Source organism: Tursiops truncatus, chromosome 16 (assembly GCF_011762595.2).
Source record: "Tursiops truncatus isolate mTurTru1 chromosome 16, mTurTru1.mat.Y, whole genome shotgun sequence".
NCBI classification, from domain to species: domain Eukaryota; kingdom Metazoa; phylum Chordata; class Mammalia; order Artiodactyla; family Delphinidae; genus Tursiops; species Tursiops truncatus.
Genome location: NC_047049.1, coordinates 15,630,332 through 15,653,822, shown reverse-complemented (window position 1 = coordinate 15,653,822; position 23,491 = coordinate 15,630,332). Strand labels below are relative to the sequence as shown.

General features: G+C 49.9%; 1 protein-coding gene across 26 annotated transcripts in view; it reads right to left on the bottom strand.

Moving 5' to 3' along the window:
- Nucleotides 1-23,491, bottom strand: part of AFAP1L2 (actin filament associated protein 1 like 2) — a 122,043-nt gene that overhangs the window by 86,120 nt on the left and 12,432 nt on the right. For 2 of the 26 annotated variants that reach the window (XM_073793951.1, XM_073793948.1), the window contains exon 1: nt 10,305-10,437. The exons of 20 other annotated variants lie outside the window; for them this stretch is intronic. Coding sequence is in view for 3 of the 6 variants with exons in the window: in XM_073793933.1 (XP_073650034.1) it covers nt 4,948-5,001; nt 10,429-10,444 (70 nt within the window). In the remaining 3 variants the exon portion in view is untranslated. 4 more of the 26 variants (XM_073793933.1, XM_073793937.1, XM_073793944.1 and 1 more) reach the window with 4 other exon arrangements.

Below are 23,491 nucleotides of genomic sequence, written 5' to 3'. Positions count from 1 at the left end.
AGCCAGGAGGTCAATGGGAAAAAATTATTTTAGTCAATGTTGAGCCTTCATGTTTGGAATGTTTATCCAAACTGTGGCGATGTTCTCATGCTCCCCCTGTGCAGATGCCAGGCCGTCCTCTGATGCTGATTTCCAGGGAGCTTGCGATGGCAGTGGAAGGAGCCCCACCCAGGGCTGGGACTACTTCTTCCACCCCTTGGAGGTGAGCAGGTCACAGGGCTATTTAAGGACCAGCAGAGAGGGCAAGAACTCTCCTGGGCATCCCAGCCTCTGTGACTAGTCACACTAACCCGCCCTGGGTCAGGTGGGACGGCTGGCAAGCTTTCATGGTTAGCATGGACCATGAGGGTTGGGGAAGGTGACCGTCTTTGCAGCAGGCAGTATGGAGTGACACTTTCTACGGCCTGATGAAGCAGCAGGGGCTGCATCGAACAGACTTCACCCAGGCCTCCTCTTCCAGGAAGGAATGAGATGCTCCTCGTTGGGCTGGGAGCATGCCCCATTTCCCACCCTGCCTCTGAGGTCATCAGCTCCTCCTGGGGAAGCCTGGAGTTCTAGCCTTGGCTGCTAGAAATAAGAGCAGAGACCTGGAGGCAAGGGGAGGCTCTCTCTTTCTGGGTCTTTCTGACCTTAGGTTCCTGGGGAAGATCCTTTTTCTAAAAATACAGGAGACCTGAACAGAACTGACAGAAAGAAAAAAAAAAAAGGGAGAAAGTCAAGAAGAAGAGAATAAAGGAATGAAAGAAGAGAGCAAGGGTGGGGGAGGGAGAAAAATAGAGAGAGAGGACGTTGAATGTACAGAAGCAGGTGTGAGCCTGTGTGCGCCCAGGAGGGGTCTTGCAGCACCTAACACACACTCACACTTGCCGGAGCTGGTTTTGTCATCAACCTGACCTGCTTTGCCACAGTCTAAGTTTCAGGGCACCTGGGACATTACTGAGTCTCACCCCAGCTCAGGTAGCCGGCAGTGGCTCTCTCAGGAGAGCCTCAAGGGCTTCAGACACCTGGAACTGTCACCACACACTAGACGATGGCACCGGACCGTCAAACACACCATGATCCTCAGCCACAACTCCAGAAATACCATCCACAGAGACCCCATCTCCACATCAGGCTAGAAGACATGCATCCAACTCTGCCATGACTGTCACGGACCAGCCGCACTGCATCAGGCACTCGAGCAACAGGTGTGAGGTTGTCTGTCCTCTGTCCAAGCTCTGCCACATCACCACCCTTTACTTCCTTCCACTTGTGCCAAGCAGAAGCCACAAGGGGCCTCTGTTCATGGAAGTACCTAGTGGTGGTGTCCATCTTCACTTCTTCAAAGAAAGTGCTAGAAGGGGATGCCACAAAAGGCCTGATGATGCAAAGGGCAGTAGGTTGGTGACCGTCTCAGGCTCATAAGAAGTCTGATATTGTAAATGAGAGTATTTTTCCCCCAAGGAGACCCAAGAGCATGAAGATGAAGATAAGATGCCCCCAGCAGACCTGCCACCCAGTAAGTCCCAGCCCTGATATCAGGGACACCCAGCACCCTCGGAGTTCCTTCCCAAAGGCCCGTATTTGAATTTTAGTAAATCAGCTCAATATGTTCTAGGATTGTGGGTATTAAATAAGTCAGTGAAATCTCCGAACAATAAGCTCATTCAACACAATCTTTCTTCTCCCCCCTTCTGGGGACTTGAATATAGTTAACATGAATAAATCCTCTTGTGTAAAAACTGGGAAAGAAGAAAAAGGGGGGTGGAGGATGGAAGGAAATGGCAGGATTCCCACTTGTTGGTCTAAGAGGAAGGCTGACAGCCCTCAGAACCCCCCCAAAATGCCAGTAGGCCAGGGTAGCCTGGGGAGATGGTGGTAATCGTTTGCAGTCTGGGGAAGGAAGTATCTGGAATTTCCCCACCCATGCACTCCCAGCTTCTCCTCTGCAGCCCTCAAACTAGAATTCAAACTAGTACTGTTTGTACTCAACCTAGAAGTGGGTCCTTGGGTTGCCCCAAACCTGGCCCTTCCAAGGTGGACCCTCCACAAGCCAGGCCTGACCCTGCATCAGGGAAGATTCACTGCAAATATGCACAAAAAATATTCCCTGCCTCTACCCCACCCTCCACCACTGTCCCCCAACACAGTTGAGAAAATTGGGACTAAGGACTGCAATTATTCTATTATTATTCTGCTATTATTCAGCAATTCTTCCTGAATACCCCAAGAACAGGTAGAACGGACCTGCCTCTGTGGGTAGCTAGTGTCCTGGACACATTTATGATTAAGAAGCGTTGCATGTGTGAAATTCTCCTGTGTAGTTCATGACTGAAAGTTATCTGGGCCCATAGGGTCCTCAGGGATGAAAGTTCTGCAGCCTTCCAACCCACTATACTTAATGAAGACGAGAAGACACACAGTCGGCTACCCGGGTCATAGAGCCAAACACAGTTCACCTGAAGAACAAGCCAGTTTGACTTAGGGTTTGAGTTTCTGGGAAATGGGAACCACTAAGCTCTTCAGATTCCATTAGGACCACCAGAACGATACGTCCTCATTCACGGGGGATTCTGCATCCCGTCTCCTGGACTGGTGAGCAAGGGCTGCTGCTCGCACATCACAAGGCTTTTCTCTGCCTGGAAACAAAAGGGCTGATCCCTTACCTCACATGGGAATAGGTGCATTATTTTGCTAAATCATGCATTCTCCCCCCCCTCAAAATCAATCCTAGCTAGCACAGACATGCAGGATTGCCAAAATCAAGAGGTCAGCCAGGAAATAATTATGGTGCAGACTCAATTCCAATTCAATAACTTCACTGGTGAAAAAAACAAAACAAAACAAAAAAAAAACAAACCTTGCAGCATAAAGCCTGCCAAAGTCAATACATTAGATCCATGTGTGTGTAGCAGAAGAGTTCCCAGGGTGGGAACCCAGAGCTAATGCTTCAATATTCCATGACCCTCCTGGGCACATCTGCTGCCTGGGTTTTAGGAGACCTGCTTTTCCTTTTCTCTAAATAGAGGGAGAGCTTCCACCATCACCCTGTCTGTGCCTCACAGATACGTCTCTTGCGTTTAGCATACCGTCCCATAGTCATTTTGTTTTGCACCAAAATTCTTCACTGTCTTCTGCTGCACCTCCAGGTGGCTGCAGGCATGACCACACCAAGACCTCAGATGCTATTTACAACCTGTGATGGCCAACCACATGCTTGATCGATGCTTCATCTTATACCAGTGTCACAATGGCTAGTGTTTGTTTTAAAGTCAGCTTTCTGGAGGTATAATTTACACAAAGAAAGAAAAAACCAAAAACGCTTCCCTGTTGACTGTACAGCTCTAGAACTGTGTAACCACCACCACTATAAAGATGCAAAAAAAATGAAGATTTGTATCATTCTAGAAATTTCCCTCCTGCTCCTTTGTGGTGAATCCCTTGTCCCAGCCCTGGTAGCTACTGACCTGTTTCCCTTTCCGACAGTTTTGCCTTTTCCAGAAAGTCACATAAGTGGAATCATGCAGTGTGACTGCAGACTTTTCAAGACTGGCTTCTCTCCTCTAGGATACTGGTGGATATCCTTCGTGGTTAGTTGCAAACGGCTAGTTTTTAAGCTTTGGGCTTCTGCTTTCTTGTCAAAGAGACAAAATAACTGGCTCTAGTTCGTCTTTGCTACGGAGCAACCACATGTTTGATTTAGCTTTTAATAAAGCTGAGAGGCCTGGGAACAAGGCGACCCACCATCTCGGGTCTGCCCGGGACTAAGGGATTTCCTGAGACTGGGCACTTTCAGTGGCAAAACCAGGAAAGTCCCAGGCGAACTGGGACAGTTAGTCACCCTCCTTGGGAAAGACACCTCCACCGGCAGGAATGCACATGGCCCCGCTCAGATTCCTTCTGGGAGAAGCAGGCTGCTCTCTCAGAGCTAACAGCTAACCATCCTTCCTCCATTTAATGAGGAGCAGAAGGCCAATTTGCTGGGGCACAGCTCACCACACTCAACAGGCCTGCTGCTGTCTTTGATATCCCTGGGAGGGGTTCAAGGAAGTGAGAGGAGAACTCAGGGGTCTGTTTAGGAAGAGCAGGGCTTCTGTTGCTGTCGGTGCCCCTCCCTGCTCCTCCCTGAAACTTAAGGCCCACGGAGAGACGGGACGTGAAAATACAATACGCTGGGCTCATCTGGTTTTGCACCAGTGCAGCACGACGTCCAGGGTAACGCAGGCTCCGACATTTTCTACACGTTCTCCCTACTCCCTCTCAATGGAGTTTTTCGTTAGTTTGTTTTAAGACCAACTAGGGAGAAGGTGAGAGCCAAGTGACAGAAAATTAGTAAAGAGCTTGAAGTTCTAGTTAGAATTTAAGGGTCTCTCCTATATAAACTTACTGAGACAGCAAAGAAGTTCCTTGCCCAGCTCCTTTCCAGCTGACCTCAAGGGGATTACGTAGATGCTCTGAGAAGCTAGGCTGCCTGGGAACAGGCTGAACGTCCCCAGCTCAGAGCTCCCAACAGCTTCGCAAAGCATGTGATGGGAACAGCGGGTGCCCAAATTAACGGTGAGGAACCACCCAACCCCCAAGAAGGCAGGAACTGGTGGGGCCAGGACGACATCACCGAGGTTTCAGGGTATTTGCTCCCCTGAATTAATACAACATTGCCCCTTACAAGTACAGCACAGAAGCTCTTAACAATTATTCCATCAAGCAGCAGTTAGTAATCATTATCCTCACTCGTACAGGTGAGGAGACAAGGCCCAGAGAGATTAATTGACTTGCCCAAGGTCGCACAGCGAGTTAGTGGCAAAGGTCAGATTAGAACCCTGAGCCCCGGAGTGCCCAGGCTGGCGCCCAGCTCCACGAGATCCCTCAGCCATCGGTCCAGAGCATGGGCAGAGCCAAGTCTGTGCCCTCGGGAGCCCTGGAGGCCAGGTGAGCTTCTGCGGAGGGCACAGGCAGGCTCATACTCACAAGCAGAAACCTGCAGCATCCTTCTCTGTACCACCAGACAGCAACACCCCTGTGCTGGAACAGACAGAAACAAGGCTCAAGTCGGGAAAGCCAAGGGTGGCCACTGCTGGCTTGCATCTCCACTTCCGGAATCTGGCTTTGAGATCATGCCTCATTTCCCTTTGTGACCCAGGGCTGCCCCTGAGGGCCGGAACCTGAGAGAGGAGGCACTCCTGTTGCCTGCAATTCATTCCTTCCTTCATTCCCCCATCTTGTCTCAGGCACTTACTATGTGCCTGGCAGTGCACTAGGGGCTGAGGGGGAGGGATCCTTGGAGGAGAGAGATACCCCTGTCTTGAAGGGGCTTCAGGGGAGACAGACACAGAGGCATATAATGATAAGACAATGTGACTTTAATTCAACAGTTTTTGAGCACTTAACGATGTGCTACACCTAAAATAGTGAGGGAACACAGAGCAACTCGGGGGAGGCTTCATGGAAGAGGAGGCATGGGGGCCAGGTCCTGAAGATGGAGGAGAGTTTCACTGAGTGGCTAATCCCTTCCTGGCTAAAAGGACACTGATAAGGAATGAGCCTGAAAACTGCTCCTAGAACTTCTTTCTAAATAAGCCCTTGTTGTTATTAGAACAGGAATCTACCCTTTAGAAACTCACTTCTCAGGGATCTCTTATCTTGGTTGTGACTTGCTGAGTTGTTGCTTAATCTCTTTCGGCCTCAGTGGATCTGTCTCTCAAATGGAAGCGAATAATCCTGCATTTCAGAGAGTGGCTCCAGGCTTTGGAGACACGTTCACACAAAGGTCCTTGAGAAACAAATTCCTCACATGTCCGATGGCATTCTCTTTCCCACCAAAGCTGCCTTTCTCCACTCTCAACAGGAAATTGGTTTTATTTATAAGAATCACAATCCTAAACTGGAGTTTGTTGGGCTGCCCACATTCCCTCCCTCATTTTCCTCCCCTCCTCAAGACACATCCTCCCTCCAGAGATTCCTCAGTAACCACAGAGCAAGTAGCACTGAAGACTGCTCGGAAAACCTGATGGCCAAACACTGGGGGGTGTTTTCTAGAAGGGGAAACTGAGGCCTGGACAGCTCAGCATCTCGCCTGACCAAGCAGATCCCTTGGGACTCCCGGTTCCCAAGCTGCTGCCTCTTCCTCGCACCCTGACTGTTCTCCCTTCCATTTCAGCCTGGGCTCTGGGCAGACGTGCCACCCTCCCTTGGCCTGGGGAAAGTCTCCCTTCTCTGGATGACAGAAGTCTTTAGAGAAACACTTCCCATCATTAAAGAGATTTGGAAGAAAACTGGCACAGCTTCCTTAGCTTTGAAGCTCCTTGGCCCCTCCCGGCCCTTTAATGGTCCTTGGAACCAGCCCAGTTCCCAGAGCTCCCGCCCCTTCAGAAGAGGGGAAGGGCCAGGAGCAGAATTCCCCCACCCCTCCCGGCCTTTCAGCACGGAAGGTGACCTCTCAGTGTTTGTTTCAGACCATTTCATTGCCAAGGCATCAAGGGCTCCCACACAAAGAGCTTCAAAGTCAGGAGGGCTTGGGGTCAAGTACAACCATGAGCAAACGCTGAGCTTAGGATTCTGAAGCATCACTTTGGAGACTGTTTTTCAGTAGCTTCCCCACAGCCTTTTAAAGCCCATAGGAGCTTCAGGTGAATTACATTAGATTTCTGTAGGTATCACAAGATTTGGTTAAACCACATCACGTGCGTATGGAGGGGGGTATCCGTCTCACTCCACACTCGCTCTTAGTTTTCCAGGTGAGGAAAGTGTTATATAATTACCTTTTTTCAATGGTTCTCATTGTTGGCTACACACTAGAATCACCTAAAAAACACGCTTAAGCCGAACCCTTAGACCAATTAAATCAGAATGTCTTGGGTGGGGTCTATGCATCCATATTTTTTAAAGCTCCCTGGATGCTTCCCACATGTGTCTAAAGTTAAGACCCTCTGCTTTAAGTAGAACTTCAACTGGGAAAACCTGAGCTCCTAGACGTGGAAAAACAACATATTCAGATGATTCTTCTGAAGGTGAAATGAATATTATCAATCTGTTTATCTCTTTTAATTAGTTTTCCTTTTTTGGACCTTCCCTGACCACAGATCTCATGATTCCCACATAAGCTTTCAAGTATTTTTACTGGCTTGACTCTTCACAGCTCATCTCTACCTTCCAGTACCCTAGAACCAAGTGCCCTCTCCCGAAAATCAGGTGATATGATTCAGAAACCAAAGAATACAGGAAAAGAATGATACACTTTCAACCAATTACTGTGATCCAAATTAAAGTGACTATCTCAACCTTGCATGTTTGTATCCAAGTGTGACACAATTTCAGGAAGCTTTGGCATGGACTTCCAAGTGCAATACCACAGACAGTAGGTCAGTCACATTTGGCCCTGGACACACTCACCAGCTGGAAGAGCAGTAGGAACCAGAATCCTTGACTCCATGGTGTGAATTCAGCCAGTGGGCTTATGCACAGTGATACGAGGATGCCCTTACGGGATTCATAAATATGTAAACACCCAAGGATGGGAACGGTCTCAACGCAGCCCGCAGGGCTTAGCACAGCTAAGACAACACCGAAGAGATTCACGCACAAGACACAGCAATTCTACCATCACTTTCTAGGACAACTCTTATAAAAGCTCCACCTCTCTGGGGAAGACACCCTCACCTACTGCCTCCACCACCACCTTGTTTTTGCTTAAGAGAATCATGGCTGTCTCCAGAATGGCTTAGAAGGGATGAGGAGAAAGCCTGGAAATGTTTCTGCATTACACACAGGGTGATACTCCAGTCTTTACCTCCAGACGTCTCTTTACCTCTTACAGAACAATGGAAAGTCAGCCCAGAGCCTAAAAATGATAGGCTGGTTTTGGAGATGCACATATGTGACATGTAGGCTGGGGAACGTGGAAAACAGTTTCTCCTACGTGGACCGATTTGTGAGATTTACAAATGAGAGAAAACATTTTGAGAATCTGGAGATGGTGATGAGGCATTCAACCTATTTGTGAGGAGAGAGAGCTCAAAACTGGGAACTTAGAAACATAGAAGGAGACATTTAAATAACAAATTTTAAAAGCGTCACAAACAATTCTTTACAATTTTTACCTATGTTCTGAGAGCTCAAGTATACCTTGCTCTTCCATTTAATTTTGTTGTTAAAACCACCATACCTAGTCATTCCATAATTATTCAATCTTACCAAAAAAAAAAAACAACCCTCACTCTCTGACAAGCGAGAGACTACAGATACTAGTTAGAGTTGCACTGGTTAATGGAAGATTGGGTCCAACATGCTTAGTTTTGCACAGATCAACTTTTCAAGTCAATGACTGTTCAAAGCGCAACTCAGCTTCTCCAGTGAATGGGGAATTCTAGATCCCTGGTGAAGTGGGGGATCCCCAAATTCCTTGGCTTAAAGGTCCAGTAAACATATTAGTAGCATTCACCAGCGAAACCTGGAGATTTTTCTCCATAGTCAAAACACTAAACGATGGGCTGGATTAGCCTCTGCAATCCAGATAATTCTCAGATGTATTCGCTTATCACTCGCTGTGTTTGATTTACTGCAAAATGAGGAGGCAGATACATGTGTTACCAGAAACATAAACACTCTGAATGGGAAACTAAATTTCCTTCAGTTGGCGAAAACCTCTTAGAGATCTTGGAGGGTGGGAGGATGTTAAACCCCCAAGACGAAAAGATAAGTAAGAAGACTTTCTCGGGTTAAGGGCCAAGTCAAAAGCTATTAATACAAAAAACCTTCTGATAATAACTGGGCATTTGGAAAGACGACACAAAATGTTATCATTTGCCCTAACTCAGAAGGATTAATATACTGATTTGATAAAGTAGCTTACAACCAGGACCTTCAACCAGCAGCTAACACAATTCAGGAAGGGCAGACTCTGAGCTGGAAGTGGCCCTCAGGGAGGCGACTCAAGTCTCGAATTCCCTGGGAGGGTCCCTCCCAAAGGGCGGAGGGGCCCCAGCTGGGTGGGGAGCAGCAAATTGCAATTTTAGAAGGAGAGGGCCTGTGGCTTCCTCAAGTGTTCTGAGACTACCGAAGCACGCATTCAGGCACAAAACTGATGTGATCTCAGCAGAATCTGAGACAAAAAACCACCCGCTTAGAAATGTGAGAGAGGCTCCAGGGAGGGTTCACAGAAAACGAAAAAGGAAGGTTGTCAACTAATTTAACTCGGTCTCCCCAGCTGGCTTCTGTGCTCCTGGCAAAGACCCTTCCTTTACATGTGAAGCCCTGCCCAAGATTTAGTTCTTTCACCCTCACCTGTAACCAGGTGACCCAAATAAGGAAAAAAAAGAAAAATCAAAAGATACAACTAGTTTAGGGGACCAAAGCTGAGCCCTAAAAGTTTGTCAGTTCAGAAATGAGAAACCACTGGAGTGAGATTCCTTGGGAATCTGAGCGGCCTCCTTTATTACTCTCTCCCAGGGGGAAATAAATATAGAAACAGTATTTCCTTTTGCAGGTTTGGCAGAGACAAGTCCAGGACGAGAAAGTGCAAGAAGCTTTCCCAAAGGAAAGGAGTTGGCGGAGGGGTTCGGGGGGTCCCCGCAGCGTCATGCTTAAGGGACAGCTCTTTAACCTCCTTTTCCAAACGATGTGCAATCCGAGGCTTCTAGACTCCAGCCCCGGCGCTCTAAGCACGGGAGCGAGTCGGGCACAGCCAGCACACCAGGGTTTGGCCGAGATCCCCGGCCCAGGCCAACCCCAAAACTTGCCCAGCTGATTACGAGCTAAGCCCTTGGGCTGAGACGCGCTCCACCTGCCGGGCACCCCGCTCTGCCCCCAATCCCTGCACCTCGCTCTTGCTTGGGGGTAAAGCAGCGGAGAAGGGCTCGGAGAGAGACAGTTTACCGGGGCAGCTGAACGATTTGGATGGCCCGACCAAGCCCGGAAGAAAGCTGCGCGCCCACCCCCAACTTACGCCCAAGCGCATCCCCTCGCAGGCTTTCTCCGGGTTTGCAAGAAGCCCTCCACTCCGGCTGGCGCCCGCTCGAGAAACCCCAACTACCTGCCCCTTTGCCACCCAAGCAGCCCCGCACTGTTCCGACCTCACTCGGGAACTCCTCGGCCTCGCTCCATCTTTCCGGGGCGACCGGGGCTTAGAGGGTGGGTCTCCAAGCGCACCCCGGGTCCTCCAACAGGTGAGAAGCCTCGCCACGCCGACCCCGGCCCTCCGCGCCTGGGAGGATCAAAGCTCCCGGGCCGCAGCCGCCACCTAGGAGTCCGCTCTACCAGCCCGCGGCGCCGCTGTGGCCCGGGTCTTCGGCCGAGATCCGGGCTGGGCGGGGGCAGCCGGCCTGGCTCACCTGAGCCCCGGCGGGACGCGAGGCGCACCTGGTGACGCCTCTCGCTATGCCCGGCCTTGCTTTCCGGCGTGGCGCGGGGCGAGTAGGTGTTGGGGGCGCGCCGGCCCGGGACCCGCGTCCTCACCTTTGAACCGCTCCATCTGGGCCGCGGCGTGCGCTCCTCGCGGCTCGGCTCCGGCGCTGCGCTCTCTGCGCTCGGCTCCGCGCCCAGGGCTGCCGCGCTGGCCCCTCCCCGTGAGGTCACGCTCGCGGCGGGACCTCCTAGCGCGCCTGGCGCGCCCGGGGCCCTCGGACCCGGTCCCCTCCCGGCGCGCCGGCCCCGCAGCGGAACTCCGCGGCCGGCCTGGGCGGACCTTCAGCGCTCAAGTCCGTGCGCGCCCCGGGCCCCACTCCCGCGGCTGCGTGGCAGCTGCTTCACGTCCCAGCCCCGGGATGGCGGGAGGGAGACCGAGACGTGCCCAAACCCTGGGGGAGGCCCCGGGGAGGGGCGGGCCTACGAGAGCCGTTCTTCCAGCCGCCGGGCTGCGAACCCACTGCCGAGAGCGGGAGACTGAGGGCTCAGTCGGAAGGCAGATAGGTGCCTAGAGCGACCCCCGCTCGATCCCCGGGCCCGCGCCCTTTCGCCTTTGGCGTTTCTCGAGGGGAGACGTGGGGAGAGCGCTGGGATCAACCGAGCCCGCCCCCAGTTCTTCGGGAATCGCTCCCACTCTCTCGCAGTCTCTCTGGGCAGCCGAAGGCACACACATCTACTTGCTGTCTTTTACCGCAGCCCAGGTTCCCTGGGCGCCTTGTGCCAGGCTCTTCTGAGAAAGACAAGGATTTCTAGAGCCGCCTAGATGAATCGGGGGGCGCCGGGTTTCTGGGCTGGCGCAGCGCCAACCGCCCTGGAGGGGTACCATCTCTTCCATAGGGAGCTCAATCATGGCTCTAACTGCACCCTGCACCACCGCTGCCACCAAGGTCCACACTTCTGTCCTTTACATTTTTTTGTTGTTTTTTGGGGGTTTTTTTTGCCATCGATCCCTCCACTCTCTCACGCCCTCTCAACATGCCCATGTCCTCCCCACCTGCCCCCAAAGAAGATCCATGTTTTCCTTTAAACTTCCATTTTCACTTTAAAATCTCAATCACAGTTTTTTGCTGAACGCCTGGTTTTTCAACGTCTCCCCCAACTTCCTTGAAGGAACACTTAAGGATGATTTGTTGTTGCTGTTTTCTAAAAGACATCCTAATTCTTCCTCGGAACAGCAGTTAGCTCTGATGTTTGGAAACCTTCTGTCCCAGCGGTCTTAGAAATGTCTTTCTCAGCTCCGTTAGCAGCTAACATCCATGGAGCCATCCTCTCAAACCAGGCATGAGGCTGAGGGGTGTACGTGCGCAGCCTTTAATTTTCCCAATAACCCTGTGAATTATTTCTGTCATGTAGTTGAAGAAACTGAGGCTTACAGAGGTTAAACAACTTGCCCAAAGTCACACAGCTAAAAGAGAACACAGCAGGCATTAAGCGCACGTGGTCTGCTTCCAGATGTTTATTCACAAAACTTTCCTGGAGCTCATAGGAAGTACCAGGCTGTCTGTCACTGTCTTGGGGAGCACGCAGACAAGTGAACAATGATGGCCCAGCCAGGTAGGGGCTCTGATTAGACCCAAGCACAAGGGATTCTGGAAGCCCGGTGGAGGGCCCTGATCCGGCCTGGAAAAGCCTCCTAAGCCTTCTAGAAGAGGGGATGGCTGAGCTGAGTCTTAAAAGTTGAGTTAGAGCTAGGGTGATGACAGGAGAGGCAAAGGGACTGCAGCCTTCCAGGCAGAAAGGACAGTGGGGACAATGGCAAAGAGGCCACACCAAGGCTCTGTGCCTGAGCACAGGGCGTGAGGGAGATGGAAGGGCCAAGGCGGACGCTGCGGTTTCCAGCAACTTCGATGACCAGGTGGTGAGTGTCCCCAGTCAGTCAGTCCTCAGATATTTATTACCTGAGCCCCTGTCAGGTGCCAGGCGCTACCAGGCACTGCAGAGCGTGTGAGTCAGGTGGCCGAGGGACTGCTGGTAGGAGTGTGGGGTGGGATGACAAGCAGGAAAGGAGCTGAGCATCCCTGAGTCAGACGCAGAGACGTGTTAGCAGGTTGGGGTGTTGCGGGCAGAATGTGAAGGGCCCCCAGCATCTCCAGGGGGCTTAGAGTCCTGGATCTGAGCCTTCAAACTCACCCCCATACATTATTTCAGTTCTTGCAGCCACTCTTCCAGGTGGGCCCGGCTCACGGGGGTTCAAAAAATAGGAAAAGTGAAGGTTGCAGCAAGAATGCAAGCATCTCAGGGGACCAGGGGACAGGAAATAGTGTTCAGGGGGCCTTGGGAAGCTGGGACAGGGAACCGGGTCGGGACGGAGGGTGCTCTTGCTTTTTTGTGTTCTCCCTCGTCCTTCCCTTTCCCCATCTTGCAAATGGCCAGGCCTGGTGCCCACCCTCCCATGTACGATGTCCATCGCTGGGTCCCGGGTTTCCTTTCAAGTTCTCAAGAAGAATCTGATCGTGCAGCTCGTTGTTTTGAAACCAGCCTCAAGTCTGGTGGCTGGTCACTCTTGGGCAGATTTCAGCTCCAGCTGTCAGCTGGGGCCAGCGGGGAGAGGTTACATGGTCCAGCCCCACTCAGCAGGGCCTTTGTTCCAGCTGGCCCTCCCAGAGGAATAAGAGCAGGGTTGGCTCTGACTGAGGTCACTAAGTATAAAAGGTGGGGTTAAACTACCTCCATCCTGTGAATGAGAGGAGTTAGGGCCTCACCAAAGTCACCAAGTTAGGTAATCTCTCTTTCAGAACTCAAAACTCAGGTTTCCTGATTCCAAACCCTGTGCTGTGTCACACCCCTGAGTTCCGGCTTTCCTGGGGCTCTAACTGGACAGGGCTTTACCCCAGCCAGTCCTCTGGTAGCTGTCTCTGTAAGCACTTCCTGTAATGGCAACCCCTCTCTGCAGGCTGGGGAGGGGGAGGCTCGATATCCCTATCATGCCTACTCCCTCCCCCCCCCACCCCCCCCCCACCCCTACCCACCCCCTGGCTCCAGCCCGTTAATTACCTCTTCCTAAATCCTCTCTAGTTTATCACGGAAACTTGGCAAATCCCAGAGCCCCTAGACAAACAGAAATCAATCGGAAATGTATGCAGAGTGAATTTAAAATGGGACTTCACTGCCCTTTGCAAGAATGAAACCGAAACACTACTTCAAACCATCAGTAGGAATCAGGCCTCTGGAAAGCTCAGTACTGTGTCCCCCTCTCTCCAAGTCCTGGGTGTGGTTTAACCCTGTGTCTTCAGTCACTTCGCAACTTCCACAAAGGAGCCACTCACATTCAAATTATAATTCATTGAGTTTCTGGCCTCCGGGATCAGACAAGCTGGTTTCCTTCTCAGCCTTCTGAGGGCTATGACCGACCCCACCCCATACCATAGGATCCCAAATGGGCTGTTCTGTTGCAGGCAGTCCTAAAACCAAACTGAGTACCCCCAGCCTGGAGTGTAGGTGGTGGGTGGGTGTGGGGTGGAGGTGCACCGGGCCCTCTGGGTGTGCAGGTGGAAGTGTCGGCGACACAGATGACTGAAGGGCTGCTTCTCCCTTAATTCCTAAACCAATTCTCGGCACCAGACAGCTTTCTTCAACCGTAAAGGGGTTGAGGCTGTTGCCAGCTGGGGCAATGAAGAGGGGAGCCCAGTTTTACAAGATTTTTCCTGTTTGATTCTCACAACCATCCAGGCAGCACATACTATTTCCCCTTATTTCACACATGGAGAACCTAAGTAACTTGCCCAAGGTCACCACTGGGCAGGACCCAAGCCAGTCCCATTTGAACAGCGTCTCTGACCCAACTACCGAGGAGTAGAAATGCTGCATCGTACGGTACTTCTGTGTTTAACTTTTTGAGGAACCCCCAAAATATTTCCCCCAGTGTCTCCACCATTTTACATTCCCACCAGCGATGCACACGTGCTGCAATTTCTTCACCTCCTCACCAACACTTATTTTCCATTTTTTAAAATTACTCCCATCCTAGTGGGTTTCTTTATTAAGTCTCTGAAGTCAACATGGCATGAAGTTAACATTTCTTAGATCTGAGTCGTTGCTACACGAGTGTATTTTATATTATACAGTGAGGACCGCTGGCTGGAGTTCAACCCTCTCGGAGTTTTACATTTGAGGAAACCAAGGCCTGGAATCTTGACGTAGGAAGTGTTCATTCAATATTCAGGTGATCGAGCCTCTCAGCCAGCATGTTTGAAATACTCCAGAATTTAAAAACAAAAAAAAACCAATAAATATTTGGCCTAAAGAAAGCAAGCAAATCTAGGCTGAGAGCGAGTAGACAGAGGCGAGGAGAGTGGGGCGGTCGGAGGAGGGGGATTCCTGGGTGCCCCTCTGGTTGGACTCTGTGCCAGAGCCCACAGTGCGTAGCTTGATAGGGAAAAGCAGGAAGTACCAGTGCCACTGCCTGGTCTCCTGGTGCCCTTACCTCCATAGCAGGGCTGGCACAGCAGAGGGATACAGGCCTACAGACTGGGGAGAATGTGAGCTTTTAGCTGCACCTCTAGGAAATCTTCAGCTTAGAAAAACCACTCCTAGTCTATTCTGGTCAATATTCCTATAATGATTTGATTTCTATAAAGGGGCTATTTATGTTTATAACTTTCCTTAAGATATTCCTGTCAGGTAGAGTAGACGAAAGGTGACTCTCCGAAGATCTACGTAACTGAAGATCAAAGAATCCAAGAATGTCCCTTTGGAAGTAGGTGGACACGGGACCCCTTATTTCATACCAGAGCGGCCTGTGATTCCAGGAGCAGGTCTGCTTGTCCAGGTCACGCTGGGGGTCAAGGGCTCATGGCCCAGGGCCCAGGGCTCCTCTGGGCCTCCCTTCTGTGGTCTGAGCGTCCTGGGCCCTCCTTGGTCCCTAGGACCGTGGATGGGCAGGGCTGCTGGGTTTCCTGACTCCGTGTACAAAGGTCACATTCTGTTCTCGCAGCTCTGCGGTGCCAGCTGGGCCGCACACTTCCTCTCAGCTCTGGAAAAGCACACTGGAGGTTTTCATAAACGACTCCCACACCATCCCCATTCTGATGTGCTGCCCCCCACTCTCCAGAGAGATCCAGGATTGACTCTCCTTCATCACCTTTCTCCCTTTCCTCCTGAAGTCACACATCCACTCCTAGCTAACAGGTAAGATTCTCAAACGCTCAGCTGTGTCTTCTCTCCAGTAAATTGGGGCTGTGGGAGTGAAAGGACACGTTCTCCGGTCATCTTCCCACCAAATCGGAGGCTCTGAAACTCGGTGGACACAGGCACCCTCGCTCTGTCTTTTCCTCTCTCCGTGTTGTCGCTCCTAACACTTGCCCCAGCCCATCTCTAGGCCCTTTGCCTCCCATTTCCTGCCTTGATTCCCAGTCCATCGATGCAGAACATTTCACAGCTGTCTGGAAACTTGGAATCAATAGCGAATCCAACCGTGTGACCTGACGCTCGGGATGCAGGAACCCAGAGAGGTGCCAGGACCAACCCAAGGGGGCCAGCAGCTGGCAGGTGGCACCAGAGCCCAGACACGGTATCCAGCAAGAGCTCTTCTCCCAGCTGCTTCTGCTCAGGGCTTGGCTGCCCTTTCTGCCTGGGTAGTCCTAATCCTGTGTCATCCTGGATCATACAGTAGCCCTGACACTTGCCTGAAGTCTGGTGCCTGGGCAGTTGTCAGGGTCTTGATCTTGGATTCACTTGCTTGATTGTTTTTGCTGACTCTTCCCGTGGTTGCTAAGATCATCCTTTCTCAGATGAGGCTCAGAGAGAAATGCAGCTGGACCAGAACTGGCAGCCCCGCAGGTTCTTCAGAGTCCCCAGATAAGGCCACCTTGCAGAGGAATCATTCATTTGTGCCTGGAAGCAGAGTACTTCCTGCTTCCTTTCCTGAACTCCCTTCCCCTGCAGAGTCCCAGCTGTCCTTCCAGACCCAGCCCAGAGGCCTTTCTCCTTCATCCAGTCTTCCCAGAATGTTTCGAAAGGACTGAAGGATTAAAAAGATTCTTGAACTCCTGTAACACATCCCCCCTCCCCGCCAGATCCATTTCTCATTTAATAACAGAAAAAAATGACTGTCTTTTTAGGTCTGGGTCTCTCCAAATAGCCTGTAGGATCCTGTGAGCAGGAACTCAGTATAGGCCCCTAGATAGTCCACCAGTCAGGACTGGCAAGTCTTGGGTGCCTGGGATTTAGAGATTGGTTGTGGGCCCACAGACCCGGCCACAAGCCCACAGCCGCTCACGCAGAGGCAACCACCTCTCTGCAGTCGGTGCTTCCCCAGCACTGCGCTGCCAACAGGCTTAGCTCCCCAAGGCCTCTTGGGGCTGCCTGGGCCCCATACCCGGCCAGAACAGCTCAGCCTGTTAATCCTTCTCCATCTAGCAAGGCTGAGCTGCTTCAGACTCTCGTTGCTGGGTTTCAGAATCCACTCTCTCCCGGTTGACATGCCAGGTGACTCTTCTTCCCACTCCCTGGTGTACTCTTTGTGGATCCCTTTCCAATGGTTGGATGAATGGAGTGGAATTTTAAGCCTTTTCCCCCAAAGTCACTGATTGGGGTAAGGGATAGCCATGGGAAGTCATCACCTAGAGGTTGGCTCAATCTTGCGGAAACAAGATTCCATTAGTATTTAAGGCAAAGTGGGCCCGCACTGATGCAGCTTCTGCCAAGCAGTCCCAGGGCAGGCAGGAGTGGGGCGGAAGGCCGTCCGGAGGGCACGGGCGCATCTCTGTGACCCTGATCCAAGAGCCTTCCCCAGCAGGTCCTGTGTGCTGCTTCCAGCTCACCATTCTGCCTACCCTTAGACTTGGTTTTTCTTTAAAAGTACCAATTTCCTTAAAAGTACCCATTTTCAAGGTTAGTAACGGATGTGGTGAGAGAATGACTGACCCAGAGCCACAGAAGCAGGACTGGGGCTGGACTCTGGGTCTCCTGATCCGCAGGCAGGGCTCTTCCTGCTGCAGCCACTGTGCTGAGGGTGAAAGCAGGTCTGAACTGGTTCCTCCAGGATGGGAAATGTTGCCACATCGGCCAAGGCCCCTGGTCCTGTTCCGCTCAAAGATGGCCTTTCTAGAGCCCCATACACCAGGCTCCTCGCTATGGGTACAGCCTAGCATGTAGAATTGTCCGCAAATCCTCCTGAAAGAGTGAAGTACTCTCCACGAGAGTGACTGTATCCCTGAGCAGACAAAAATCTGTTCTTGGGGTAGGGTGAAAAAAATCTTACAGTGTATAACTAAACACACACACACATAGTATATAAACAGATACACAGTCTATCTGTGGGATTAAAATTTCACGGGGGAGTAATATCTCAGCCGCCTATTACAATGTGTGTGTGGGTTTCCCCACATCTCCAAGCAAGGCTCTGACATCAGCTGGGTATTCTACAATTCAACTCCATTCTGACACCATCTACCTGGAGATAGCATTAAATCCCACAGGTTAAGGGCTCGGTCCTACAAGACCGCGCGCCAAGCCCTCCCCTGGCCCCAATCCCCACAGCTTCAGATGCCAATCCCAAGCTCAGGTGATCACATGTACTTCTGATCAACTGCCTATGTACTGGTAGCTCCCACAACTTTCTCCTCAGGTTTGATTTATTTGCTAGAGTGGCTCGCAGAACTCAGGAATACATTTTACTTACTAGATTACCAGTTTATAATAAAAGGATATAACTCAAGAACGGCCAGGTGGAAGAGATGCATAGGGCAAGGGATGGGGGAAGGGCACAGAACTTCTATGCCTCTCCCAGCTCACCACTATCTCCGCATCTCCAGGGATTCATGAAGACAGAAGTGCTCTGAACCCTTTTCTTTTGGGTTTTTATGGAGTTTTCATTACATGGGTACCATTGATTAAATCATTGGCCACTGGTGAGTGATTCAACCTCAAGCCCTTCTCCCCTCCCCGGAAGTCAGGGGGTTGGGACTGAAAGTTCCAAACCTTCAGTCACATGGTTGGTTCCCCTGGCAACCAGCCCCCATCCTTAGGAACTTTCCAAAAGTCACCTCATTAACGGAAACTCAGGTGTGGTGAGAGGGGGTTGTTATGAGTATCGAGACACCTTTATCACTCTTATCACTTAGGAAATTCCAAGGGTTTTAGGAGCTCTGTGTCAGAGATATAAATTTCTTGTCATAAATCACAATATCACAAGGAGAAAATGTCTACAAAGGTTCCTGGATGGAGGCGACAATGAAAGAAAGGTGAGAAACACCGGAATATAGGCTCTGGAGTCAAGATTAGAATCTCCCCTCTACCTCTTTCTAGCCGGTGACCTTGGGCAACTTATTCAACCTTTCGGTACCCCAGTTTATCCCTTAGTCAAATAGGAATAAAAATTCTACTCATCTCATAGGTTGGCTGTGAGAACTACATGAGATAATACACATAAAGAACTTAGTTCCATGTCTGAGACGTTAGGTCACAACAGGTGTTAGACGCATCTTTCAGAGTAAGTGGCTGAACGTGAGGGCGTCCTCCTCCACGTGATAAGAATCACTCAGGCCTCCTGCGGCAGAGAAAACAGCTGTGGATTGTTTCAGCCATCACTGTACATGCAGAAGGGTCCTATTCGGGGCCAAGGATTAGAATTGGTGCTAGGATTTCAATCAACCACCCACCCACCCACTCAGGTCTCTGCCCTCCACCTCTCTGTATCTGACACTAAGCACGGCCACCTGGCGTTTTATTAGATGATAAATTGCCTGAAGTCCTCAAGGGATTCAGAGCCTAAAGGGGCGGCCAGAGACTCCATCAGCACTGGCAGAAAAGCCTTATCTACTAAGTCAGTGCTTCTTAGACATTAACAGGTATAGGAATCACCTGGGGACCTTAACACTCAGCTTCTGCTTTGGAAGGTCTGGAGTGGGACCGGAGAGTTTGCGTTTCTGACAAGCTCCCAGGCGATGTCGCTGCCGCTGGTCCAGGACTACAAATTGAGGGGCCAGGTATTCAAGAAGCTGCCCTTTCCCACAGTTAGCCAAACCGAGGCAATGAGGTTCCCCTTTCTCTGCTGATGGCTGCCTGTTAGTCTGACATCTCTTGGGGCCCACAATAAAGTGTCTAGAAAATTTCACGTTGGTAAATTCTGGAACAAAATCTTCAAGGCGAGTTTATCCTGCACCTGGGGTCACGACCGGTCTCTGAGGATTTCGAACACTGAGTCACAATGAGCTCGCTTCAGTGCCCCTGCTGGATCACACAGTTGTACTTGATTTTCTTCCAGGATCAAAATACTTCAGGGGGAGGGAGAGGCAAAGACAGGAGAGGAGGAGAGAGGGGAGAGAGAGAGGAGGAAGCAGTAAAGCGGCTTCCCAACTTCCTTTTGGAAACAGCCTCAGGTAGCCACCATTTCTTCTGGCAGAAACAACTGAGAGAATGTAAATGGGAATCGTTTATAGAGGAGTCTCCACCAGGGCAGAGCATTTGAAACCAGGCCACTACAATTGGACAGTGTCTGGGGATCTCATTCTGTCACTCGATTAGAATTTTTAGTGTAATTCAAGTAATGTTTACGGAAGGCCCCCAAGCAGAAGGGCCTGGGGTGTGGGGTTTGGAGCCAAGAACAGGCAAACAGGCAGTTCCCAGATGGCAAGGAACAAATCTTTTTTTTTTTTTTTTTAATGCATTTGAGGAGCAGTTTCCTCAGCAAAGGAGTAAACTGTTAACACATAAAGATGAACTAACTTGGACGGTTCAGAGAATGAAGCTGCCAGTGGGTTTGACTTGCGGATTTGCTCTTGGATCTGCCCCATTGACCTGAGGGCTCTTGGTAGAATTCACATCCTACCTCACACAAATATTGTCACTTAATTCAGACAACACCTGGGAACATCGAAGGGGTGAGTGTCTTAGAATCTGTGGTCTGCCCAACAGATGGGCCACCTCCGGGGGGGTTGTAAAAGTGGAAGAGCTTGGGAGGCTGGGAGAAAGATTCTCCTGAGCTGGGTCACGTCTTGAGACTCAGTCCTTCAGACTGAAGGGCCGGCGTGTCCTAGTTATCCCACCTCCATCGTTTACGATCAGTGTGACACTGGGCACGGTTCTTTATCTGTAAAATGGGGATAATAATAATACCTACTTCACGAACATGTTGTAAGGATGCTACAGGATGAAGCACACAAAAAACTTAGCATAACATCGGCTATTGAGTGAATCCTCAAAAATGGGTAGTGGGTACATTTAGCAAGTGCTCAGGTCTCGGGGGGTGGTGGAGGAGTAAGGCAAAGGAAAGAACTAAGAGCTTAGAACGTTGTTTTTCAACAAACGCTTTCCTTCGTGTGCACAGAACCAAATTCAATGCCCTCAATCTAAGCCATAAATGTACATCCCACCTGCTCAAGCTTCTTGCCCACTTCCCACTGGGTTAAAAGCCAACACAGCCACTTCTGAGCTTCTCATGACAGAGCTATGGAAGCACACTGCCCTCGCTCTTGATTTCCACCATCTCCAATCTCCCATCCTTCTGCATCTCCAGCTGACACTTGGCTGGATCTCACTCTTCTCCAAAATCGACTGCATCTTTCTCCACTACATAGCTTTTGTTTTTTACAATAAAAATAAAACTCTGTTTACATCTTTTCAAATTAATTGCCCTTCTTTGTCATTGCATGTATTTTTAATTGTTGTTTTGAATTCCAACTTATTGATGTGTCATTATTTTTATAATCATTCTCCCACGGAGGTATCGGAGTGATTTCTAGATTTCAATATTCTAAATAGAACATCTAAAGACATCTTAATCCAGATTATCTTCTTCCTTTAAAAGAACATTTTTATTGAGATATAGTTGACATACCATGCAAATCACCCATTTAAAGTGTACAATTTAATGGTTTTTACTATGTTAACAGAGTCGTGCACCCATCACCACAATTAATTTTAGAACATCTTTATCACCCTAAGAGGAAACCTTACACCCATTAGTAGTCATCCCATTCTCCCCACTGCCCCAGCCTTAGGCAACCACTAATCTATCTTCTGACTCTATAGATTTGCCTATTCTGGAAATGGCATATAAATGGAATTATGTAATATTTCCAAAGACCATTCCGTTCCATAGTCTTTTGGGCCTGGCTTCTCTCACTTAGCATAATATTTTCAACTTTCATCCATGTTGTAGCAGGTATCAGTATTTATTCCTTTGTATTGCCAAATAACATTCCATTGTATGGCTACGTCACATTTTATTCATTCATTCATCAGTTGTTGGACATTGGTCTATTATGAATAATGCTGCTATAAATATTCATGTACAAGGTTTTGCATGCACGCACATTTTCATTTCTGTTGGGTGCACTGCATAGTTATGCCCCCAATCAGGTGTTGCTCTCGTGGTTCAACCCTTGTTCATATGTTGAGCTCATGCTCTCCTCTCCGCCCCAAACCTGCTCCCCTTCCAAAGTCCACTGCAGGTTCCACCACCTCTCCTGCTGCACAATACAGAAGCTTAGCAGTCATCCTGTATGCACCCTCAGCTCCTCCATCCTCCACCCCACTGCAGCCCACATCCAGTCCAGTTGCAATTCAAATACAAGCATTCCTCAGAGCATGCTTTGCAGATGTTCTAGAATCAATCAGGCCATTAACTCCTTTTTTTTTTTTGGCTGCGTTGGGTCTTAGCTGTGGCATGCAGGCTCTTTGCTGCGGCGCCCGGGCTTCTCTCTAGTTGCAGTGTGCAGGCTTCAGGGCGCGTGGGCTCTGTAGTGTGTGGCACACGGGCTCTAGTTGAGGCGGACGAGCTCAGTAGTTGTGGTTTGCGGGCTCAGTGGCCCCATGGCATGTGGGATCTTAGTTTTCCGACCAAGGATCGAACCCACAGCCCCTGCATTGGGAGTGGGATTCTTAACCACTGGACCACCAGGGAAGTCTCAGGCCATTAGTTTTTTACACACTCATACCCCTCTGTTTATACTTGTAGGGTTCCTTGATTAATGTCTGTTTGCTCCCTGTTTTATCTCAAGTGCTTAGCATAGTGCCTACGTTATAGCAAGACTGTAAGCTTCTCAAGATTGGATATATATCACATTTCTTTTATAACATCTCACAGATCCCAGTACACTAGTATTGGCAATAAAAATGTGTTGACTTGAACTGCTTTTATTATTATAATTTTTTACAAATTTTTAATTAAGGTATAATTTACTTACAGAAAATTCAGCCTTTTTGGTGTGCAGTTCCATGGGTTTTGATAAATGTATACAGTCACATGATCACCACAATTAAGACACAGAATATTTCATCACCTCCCAGAATTTCCATGTGTTCCTTTGTAGTCAACCCTCTGCCTCCCCTATTCCCATGAAACCTCTGATTTGTGGTTTTCTATCCCTATAGTTTTGCCTTTTCCGGAATCTCATGTAAATCTAATCATATATCTGTAGCTTTTTGATTCTGGCTTTTCTTCCACTTAGCTCATGCATTTGTGCTTCCCCTATGTCATCGTAAGAGCTTGTTCCTTTTTATTGCTCAGTACTATTCTGTTGTATGGAAGAACTACAGTTTGTTTATCCATTCCTCAGTTAAAGAACATTTGGGATGTTTCTAGCTTTAGGCAATGTGAACCATGGCAGTATAAACACTCATGTACAGGTTTTGTGTGAGCCAAGGTTTTGGTTTTACTTGGATAAAGACCTAGGAGCCGGACTGTGATATCATAAGATCAATGTATGTTTAACTTTTAAGAAACTGTCCAACTGTTTTCCAAAGCAGTTGTGTCATTCTGCATCCCCGCCAGTGGTGTCCATCACTCTGCATCCCCGCCAGTGGTGTCCATCACTCTGCATCCCCGCCAGTGGTGTCCATCACTCTGCATCCCCGCCAGTGGTGTCCATCACTCTGCATCCCCGCCAGTGGTGTCCATCACTCTGCATCCCCGCCAGTGGTGTCCATCACTCTGCATCCCCGCCAGTGGTGTCCATCACTCTGCATCCCCGCCAGTGGTGTCCATCACTCTGCATCCCCGTCAGTGGTGTCCATCACTCTGCATCCCCGCCAGTGGTGTCCATCACTCTGCATCCCCGCCAGTGGTGTCCATCACTCTGCATCCCCGCCAGTGGTGTCCATCATTCTGCATCCCCGCCAGTGGTGTCCATCATTCTGCATCCCCGCCAGTGGTGTCCAAGAGCCCAGTTGC